The sequence below is a fragment of the Mya arenaria genome, chromosome 4, assembly GCF_026914265.1.
Source record: "Mya arenaria isolate MELC-2E11 chromosome 4, ASM2691426v1".
NCBI lineage: Eukaryota > Metazoa > Mollusca > Bivalvia > Myida > Myidae > Mya > Mya arenaria.
Window position 1 is genome coordinate 51,548,232 of NC_069125.1, and position 9,997 is coordinate 51,558,228.

At 34.7% G+C, this 9,997-nt stretch overlaps 1 protein-coding gene across 1 annotated transcript; it reads right to left on the reverse strand.

Annotated features, from left to right (window-relative positions):
• Positions 1-1,190: 1,190 nt before the first annotated feature.
• On the reverse strand, positions 1,191-5,681 carry LOC128232028 (sodium-coupled monocarboxylate transporter 1-like). Its single transcript, XM_052945368.1, has 2 exons — positions 5,528-5,681; positions 1,191-4,988 (listed from the first exon to the last, which is right to left on the reverse strand). The coding sequence occupies exon 2, from the start codon at positions 4,655-4,657 to the stop codon at positions 2,777-2,779; it is 1,881 nt and encodes a 626-aa protein (XP_052801328.1). The 5' UTR covers positions 4,658-4,988; positions 5,528-5,681; the 3' UTR covers positions 1,191-2,776.
• Between the last annotated feature and the right edge of the window lie 4,316 nt (positions 5,682-9,997).

Genomic DNA, 9,997 nt, shown 5'->3' on the forward strand with positions numbered 1-9,997 from the left:
CTTGCCAGCATGAGATCCGTTCAAATTAATGAATTTCAAACTAGCGAGTTTTTATACTGCCAAGGAAATATACGTTATACATGAAGGCTGAGCCTAAAAAGAAGAAAAAATACTATGTAGGTTTTTAGCTTGACTATTCGAAGAATAAGAAGGGCTTTACTACTCGCCCAGCGTCGGCGTTGGTGTCCGGTTTAAGTTTTAGGGCAAGTTGGGATTTTCACTTATAAATCATATACCCTTCATTCAATTCCCTTAATACTTCACACAGTTGTTCAGGGTCATTACATAATGAGGTTAGATAACTCCATAGTATCCTTTATACAAATTATAGCCCCTGATTGACTATGGAACTTAGGTTAAAGTTTTAGGGCAGGTTGAAATATTTATTAATGACTTCTATACCCTTCATTCAATTGACTGAATACTTCACACAGTTGTTCAGGACCATCACACAATGAGGTTACATAACTCTATAATATCCTTAATACAAGTAATGGTCCCTGATTGACTTAGGAACTAAGGTTCAAGTTTTAGGGCAAGTTTGCATTTTAATAAAAAAAATATATACCCTTCATACGATTGACTGAATACCAATTATGGCCCTTGATTTCCTTTTTTTTAAATTGTCTTTTGACAAGCACATTTTTATATTCTTAACCAGATTTTCACAAAGGGAAAACAAGTTATAAGAATGACTTGTGTAATTGTTTTGGCGGGCTGGTGGAAGGGCAACGTCAAAGTCACCTTATAATTTATGTATTGAATAATTTAGCAAGGTCAAAGTTATTATTAATAGAAAAATGGTTTGTATTAAATAACTTAAGTATGGGTTAACATATTGCGAGCAAACTTGGTATATATAAAGAGTTTATAGAGACCTTTCATGAGATTATGTTTTGGGCCCCTGAGAGTTATGGTCACTGTCTAGTTATTAATTTGTTTTTTTTATTATTGCTTTTGACATTGCTTTAGAGATCCCAACTCTATCTGCAGACGGAGGGAAACAATTCAGAGCACCTAATGAAAAATCTTTTCAAAGATACGATGCAGTCATTGTTTGAAACTATGAGCATCACACACAGTCTGCCTTATAAATTAAAAGATTTAAAACTGTGTGATCATAGAGTTTCATTATAAAAAGCATCATTGTACTAAAACTGGGAACAAATAAAGAAAACATTATAGAAATATATAAGTGATCTATTGTATTTGTTTAAACTCACATGAGAAGATAAACATTTAAAAAAATGCGTAAATAATAAGCTTTAAAATTCATCAAAGACTTTGATCATGCGTAAAATTCCTTTGAGGTTTCATTATTATTTCATAAAAACATATTTCCTCACTGTGTTTTTAAAGCTGCACTCTGACACATTGAATTTTTCAACAACATTTGTTTTCTTTTTGTCTTAGAACAAGCCAGTATTTGTGAAAATGCATGGACTCCAGTGATATAAGACTGAGGTAAAAAAATTCAGACAGGAGGTTTTCATATTAATGATCAAAACTTGATATTTAATGCCTTTTTCTTAAAGTGTTAGTAGCACTTTTAGCCATTAATCAAACAATTTAGGGCCATTGATCATTAAATTTAGAACGTAAATAGGGTAGGAAAAACTGGGTCTTATCTTTTGTCAGCAGTCTTATACCACTCAGGTCATAATAAAAATTGTCCCAGTCCGAAACAAAATAAAAAAGTTGTCAAAATGGTTAATCTGTGTAAGTGCAGCTTTAAGCTTTGTGTTACATCTCCAATAAACACTGGTAACTTATAACTTCAGATTATACAATTACAATTGACAATTAATAAGCCTAGAAGGTGTAAATGGCGTCGTACTCTGAAAATGTACTGTAGGCTTGAATAATTTTTTTTTGAGTTTTTGAACTGACATTTCACTAATTCATCAATTTCGTATCTAACCTTAATATCCATAATCTATTATCATATTCATTTAAATTTTTGAACTTTAAGTTTAAACGTTTTAGAGTCATAAAATATTAAAATTGACGACTTAAAATCTGACACATTTAGTTTGTAAAATCTGACATATTTTACTGTTCAAAATATTTCTGTAAAACATTAGAACTGAATACTGGATTTCTTCACAAACAGGCAAGTCTAAAATTGTTTTTTGGTGCCAAGAAGAAAATAAAGACAATTTAAATTAGACAAATAAAATATCGACTTTCCCGCCAGAGGTTTTCACTTGCCAATTTAGCAATACATTGAAAGGTTATTGTCTTTAATTAAATTTCATTTTACAAAAGGTCAGGTCGTTGAGTGCTTACTGTGCTATATTTAATTATAATTGACAGATAAGTTGTAAATTTGAGTGCTAGAAATAAAGCATCACAATAAAGTATACACAAATTATAATATATTTTTATTTACTGTTAGAGTGCAGCTTTAAAGCAGAAAGCGTAATAGCATTTAGCACGAATCATATTACACTTTTCCGTTTGGTTATAGTAAACTATCATATATAGATTGAAATAGCAACAGATTCTTTTTAGAAAACATAAATAACAGGAAGACCAAATAAGCTCTCATAAATCAGAAAATGGGGTTCATATAGATTGATGTTTCGGTAACGATTTTCTAAAATGTGTCTAGAATTGCCAACATTAGATGTGCTTGCAAACAGTTAAGCACAAAGGCACAGTTTTATCACATATAGAAAATGAAAAACAAAACAGCATTAAAATTTCATTTCGCGGTTTGGAAGTATGACCCCTTGCCCTTCCATAGTGCATGCATGTTGAAATTAGTTATGTTTTAGCAAGAGCTTTCTTGTTGCTCTCCGTTTTCAAGGGGTTCCGTGGCAACTAGTGCCGCATAGTTTGGCATACATTTAAGGAATCTCCGATTCAGCTTTAACATCAAATATTGTGGTACGGGTTTTGGTCTGTCTTTTGTTAACCTGCTTGCAATGAGTCCAGTTGTTATTGTGACGATTGAGACAAGTAATGAAATGTACATGTACGAAATAGAATACAACCAATCCAGCCCTTCAATGCGTCCGTCGCTGCGTCCCGTGTTCAAAGGCGTAATACTGTTGCCATCAATGGAACGTACAGACGGCGTGTTGTTCCCGTCTCTGCTGCCAGTCGTTGTGTTCAAAATAGTGCTTATATTCATTTGAGATTGAAAAGTGTTCTGCTGGTTCAAAGATATATTGTCGAAGGTTGTAAAGTTGTTAACTGTGCATCCATCAGTGGGTCCAAGAGGTAGCCATGGCGTCTTCCTACGTCCTGGCGAGAAGTTGTAGCCAAGTGACATCCATAAGGCAAAACACAAACCAACTACGATGCAGACATAGAGACCGCGCCGTGTTGTGAACTTGCAGAATATTGAGAGATAAAATACTGCTGAAACGGGTCCATCCACAGCGCCGAGAATGCTGTCTGCAATTTGTCCCATCGGGGCTCCCTCTACGTAGCTAAAGAGTATCCCTACGCCAATACATACTGCACCAGTCAAAACCACTATGAGTCTTGAAATATTAGTCAGGTACTTTTCTGATTTGTGTTTCAAGCGTGGTCGAATAATGTCCTCCGATGCGACGGCCGAGACGCCACTCAATAAAGAGGAAATTGTGCTAAGCGACGCGCTGCATAGCGCAGCCAAGAAAAGCCCTGCAATGCCCGGTACGTCCCGGAAAAGGTCCATAACGAAATACGGCACTATTTGGTTAGGGTTTGAGATGGCTCCGGAAGCAAGTGGATCACATCTTTTGTTTGAAAAATAGGCATAAGCCACCAAACCTTCAAACATAACAAGGGCTTGCATTATCACGAATCCGGGTATTGCGAGAGCTACGACCTTTTTGGCTTCATCTATAGACCGAGTAGAATTAAGTCTTTGAACAATTGGTTGCCGAAACGATATCCCCGCGCAAATCCAACCATATCCTATAGCCAGTGTCCAGAACGTGTGTCTTTTGTAAGGATTTGGGTCGAAATCAATTAAATCCAATCGTCCAGCTGGCTTGTTAATAGCTATCACTTCTGAAAATCCTCCTACTTTTATAGTTCCATAGATGACAACTGCGCAAATGACGATCATCATTATCACCCCTTGGACGACGTCGGTGACCACAACTGCTTTTATTCCACCAAGCGACGTGTATATTACTGCGGAAACTGTGATTGCGATTATGAAGACCCATACACGGACCCCCGTCACTGATTCCATGGCTATAGCTGCCCCGAAAATGACAATTCCCGCGTATATTATCATGGCAAGTGTCCCCATCCACATTGAAATCTGGCGAAGTAGTCTAGATTCGTGTCTCATTTCAAGATATTCATACACACTTGTAATTTGCAGTGGGTAGAACAGGGGGATTATTATGAAAAACATAGCAAGATAACCAAGAATTAATCCAATGTTCAGTAGCCAATACATTGATCCGTAGATGTAGATTTCAGTCGGGTATCCAAGGTAGAAAATGGAAGATTCGAACGTCACAAGTAGCGAAATTGCCACTGGAATGGCATTTAATTTTCCATCTCCTCTGTGAAACCTAAGTAACGTTGAATGTTTGCGCTCTTTGATTGCGTAAAAGACACCTGTTGCAAAAGATGCAGCTATTCCAAATCCAAGGACAACATAGTCCGCCACATGGAGCCTTATTGGATAATCCATGACGGTCATTATACGAATGGAGTTACAAATACAATGAAGGTTGTTTGCAGTTCATATGGAATAATCAAACCCATTTACAAAATTATGATACAGGTGTATGACGATATATAAAATCACTTTTATTTCGCCATTTTTATGCCAATCCAAGTTAAATTATTGGTAAACACTAATAGGCCCTGCATGTTTTATTCTTGTGTGTGTGGTCTGAACGAAAAAGAATGCATATATAAAATTGTCAGCTTGCTGTCCATCACGTTGCTACCAATCTAGCAGCCCAATCAATTGAAGTGATGTTCTTCATTGAAAGTAATGATCTCAAAAGATAACATCAGCAATTTATCTGTAAAGAAAGGAATGGAACATAAAAAACATAATTATATATATATATTTAAAGAAAGTTGCTTTCAGACTTATTTATGGATGGGTTTTAAGACAATCTGGACCCCGATTTAATTTGAGCCCTGGGTGTATGCGACTAGTCCGGTGGCCGTTTTAATATTTAAACATAAATAACTAGTACCAAATCATTCAGAAGACTATACAGGTGACAACATGACATATTACCTAATATACATAATATACAATATACATACAGATTCCTCATTAGATGACTGTCAGATAGTAAAACAGACTAATGTATTATTTGTGTTAATTCTCAAAACAAATGTTTTAGCAAAGATGAGAACTATTTGTGGCTAATAATACTCCAATAAGAATAGTAACCGCAGTCTTTTCTGAACCATCTACCCCACCCACCAAGACAAACTGTCTAGGTAAACAGGCAAGCGATTAATAGCTCATGACATTCAAATACTATCACAACAATGTAATATAAACTCATTAAAATGACAAATCTAAGATAAATAAATTATAACAAACCTGGAATAATATTAGTCCGTTTTTATCGCTGTTATTATACTTCGTTATAACCCGGAAAAACAGATGTCACCCTGCCGCAATAGCTACAATACTGAGTGATCAGGGATACTTTTTTATTTTGACATTTCGTATGCATCCCTGTAACGCTACACCTATAAACGGTATTATTTGAGCCGGAATATAAATTTATGTGAAAGTAACGACTTGAATGACAAATTTAATCCGGTTTAGATCACTGTCGGGTATATATTAACCAACTTTGTCATTATTATTCAACATCGATGCCTTATTCGACTATATATTCTTTTGCCTTGTGTTAGATGGTAGTGCGTTGTACGTCTTGTCGGAGATTGACCAGTTGTTACGATTGCATTCCATAAACGCTCTTATTAAGATAAATATAGATCTGCTGAATACCATTTAAAATCACCCAACCAAATGTATACATACATATGAATTGAAAAATAACTATTTTATATTGAAGATTGAAACAACTGAATGTCTGTCGTATGTTTTTTCGTTTGATTACGACTGGTATGATTCAGTGTGTTTCGCATTAGCTGTATAACATCACTCAAAGTTTGACATAAAGCAATGAAGAACATGTAAACTAGCACACGACAAATAGTATAAGTATTAACTGATACAAGTTAGGGCAACAGTGTTGGCTGTTGTTTTTCCCTAATAAAAGCCTTGCTGCTGTTGTCGGTTGCAACGATGTCATCGTGTTGCAATGAAATCAATCAACCTTTACATAACTTAAAATCGTTGAATGTATTCACATTAAAACTGTATATACTAGTAAGATTCTGGCTTGTTTTACTGTAAAATGTAGAGAAAAGTATAAAAGAGAGAGAAATGGCCATTGTAGTGTATCCGTGGTATAGTGGTAATACACTGTCAATCCAGGGATAGCAGGTACTAATCCTCTACCAGGAGGGATGTAAGGTGCACGTTAAACAACGATGGTATACCTTACCAGGGCTACATTCTGTCTGAGCACTATGCTAAAAAAACAAATATGACTTAAACTCTTACAGGAGCACTCGCCGAAAGGCCCGTAATAAACTCACGCACGCACGCACGCACGCACGCACGCACGCACGCACGCGCACGCACACACACACACACACACACACACACACATATATATATATATATTACACCTTACATAAATGTGTTCCATTTTTGTGTATATAAAGTTGATTGGTCCATAAATCAATGTATTTTAACGAAAATCCAGTTTTTATGACGTCAGAGGGCCATATCATGTTTTTGGCCGGTCCGGACCTCGCGAAAAATATAATATGGACAGCTGACGTCATGTAATATGAAACCACTGACGTCATTTAACTGATGAGTGCTGCTTGCAATTTTCAAGTACATCTTTTCCGCAAGTAAACCTTATTAGATTTGTTCAGTTAACGCAAATATACTGTATTAAGAGGTTTGGTGGCAGTAAAGGGGAAACGTATTATACATTTTACATTTGTATCCCATGTCTAACATTCATGTGAAATTTATTAATATATTTAATTAAACGATTAAAACGTACATTGTACACAAACATTATCATTGTCGGATAGCCACGTGCACGTGCGAGTCCTCCCGTTTCTCTCCGTGTGACACTGGTTCATTCGTTGGTGCATGTGTGCGACAATTATAATGTTGTTTGAACTTACCACATTTAATTGTATGTATTTAATTACCTGATTCATTTTGAAATAACCGAATTTCCATACTATATATATACCACCGTACCAAACATTTTAGTTCTTGCTTTTAAGTATTATCATACTACATTTATAATATTATGTATGTTTTCGTTAGAAACATAATGATACACTTTTGTATAAACACCCATACATATATAAATAAAGCAAAAACATGCCATTTTAATATATTTTATTGAAATTAAATATGTTTTGCTTGGGACAAAAAATTAGAACCATCAGGTCTAGCACAAATATAGGACCATAATGCAAATTATTATCACTTGCATTTGTATCATGGAATTTGTTGAAAGACATAATTTTGGAGTTGTATATATAGTGAGATAAATAAAAGGTCACGTGTATTACTTATCTTTCTATATGCCAATCCAAAATGATGTCCTTCAACATTTAGTCAATTATCGATACAAGGACCCAACTGCTTATGGCAGTTATCACCAATATCATTATTTTCATTTCCTCTATATTTCATTGTTTGTGTTATTATTCTTGTTATTGCCAACAGTTGCTTCAAATAACTTCTCCAAAATCGGATGGCGATCAGTCTTCGTATGGACTTATGATCCGATTAGAGAATTATTTCAGAGATATTGTCCTTGTGTTACTCTAATGCAGTTATACGAGCCGAAACAGTTGATGAAATAAATAACCATGATATATTATATGTCTTTAAAAGCTTCCAAAACCGATAACCGAGTTTAAAGAAAAAAATGGACCCTGATCTAAAATAGGTATGCTTAGATTTACATTGTTTTAAGAATGGATTTACTTGGAAAATACGTAAGCCTACTAACATGACATTGTTTTTTTACCAATAATTCGCCAACTGATATTTTGCACCATTATTACTTACATAAATGGCATTACTGCTTTTAATACATTGCGCGATGTTCCCATTAAAATAGTTTTTTCCTGGTATTATAATTCAAATAAATTGTGTCGTTAAAGTTATTACTGTAGTGCCATAAAGGTTACTACACAAAGTGATCAATGACTCTTACCCAGCCATAGCAGAAATAAAATTGAAGTACTACAAACATATCTCGAATGCAAACAGTCATTTTAACAGATTAATCGTTTATTGTTTAATGTGTATTTTGTGTTAATTTATCCAAAATGTGTTTATAAAACCATTTTTTCGCTCTTTTTCAATAAATTTAACAACATAGTTTTGTTTTTAGTATTGCACATCTAACTATTTGGATGAGGTGTAGAGTTTATTCAACCTCGCTTACATATTGTTATGAAGACTTGCATATACGGGTAACTTCTTTCATCTGGTGTTTTCGGTATAAGTGAAATGGACATTATATAAACTGTGTCATTACTGGGTGTTATTGTATAACTAAATGTTCTTATCACACCTTAAATATGGATTACGCAACGCCATTGACCCAAGACTAATATCCGGTGAACCAATATGTTCACTAATCTTTAAATTGTACCCAAAAATGGCGTCTATTTCCTGATTCCGATGAATAAATGAAGCATTTCCCATAACATGATCAATGTAAAGAGGTTGTCGATGTGATCTATACGTTGCGGGGTTAGTAGGTGAGTGACCCGATATGGATATACGAGGCGCAGAAAACCATATTCAATATGGTTGCCTTCACGTAGTATACCCCATATCTTGTCCCTTACTAACGCCTTAACTTGAAATATGTAGTGTCTCATGCTCATAATGCATGAATCCCTACTTTGAAAATACTAAAACGTTCATATGGAACAAGTTAGTTTGTTTTATTGATTTTATAGATACTTCATTGTGCAGATATCTCTTTTTCATTTACGTAAGATAGCTTTAGCGAAATAAACGACAGAAGTATATCTCAATAGACACATCAGACTTTGGTTATCAAAGGGTTTTCCGTCACAGTTAAATACCGTAAATAATTACAATACATGTCTGCGTTTTAAGTTTTATAGCATCAACTGTCCATACTCAAATGTTCAGTGAACCCAGCTGTTTAGACAGATATTCATAAAACTATAAAAACTACATGGACATTACAAAGTGGTATTGTTAAGTTTGTATGTACTCATCTTCTGTATTACTCAAGCCAGTGTCGTCTGCTTACCATGCATAAATCCCGTCCTTGAAAATATTAAAATTTTCTCACGACGGCAATGACAAATGTGCTTATTTGTGTCTATACTCTGTGCAGATATTTTTTTTTCATTTAAGTTAGCTATCTTTAGGGAAATAAACGGTAGAAACGCATTTCAATAATTTAATTAGATGTTGGTCATCAGAAAATTTTCTGTCTCGGTTAAAAGAGTGAATACTTTCAGGGTATATGTTACCATATCTTGGTCAACTGTTTATAATCATATGTTCCATGGATTCAATTGTTTGGATGGATACTTATAATACATATAAAACATTTTAGGTCTCACTGCTATTTGACATTCACCGATGTTCCAGGACGTATTCGTTACTGAATCACGGAACGTGTCATTAACTGTAAAACTAATTTCACCTTAAGTTTCTTATATCGATAGTTCCGTGGAAACCCCTTTCAATTGTTGCTTGTATAAATGTATGCCATTTTTATTTTTGTGAAAATGATGTCATAGTGCTCGTGCTCGTGTTCCTAGGACAATTATGCCATAATATACATGTACATATTTTGTAGTAACATGTGTAACATTTGCATATAATTCCGTTCGGAAGGCACTCCCAGTGAAACCTTTATTCTTTATGGTGATGGCAGATAACATCTTCTAGGCAATT

Excerpts from the sequence above, each read along its gene's own strand:
- LOC128232028 (XM_052945368.1), bottom strand. The coding sequence starts at position 4,657 with ATGACCGTCATGGATTATCCAATAAGGCTCCATGTGGCGGACTATGTT.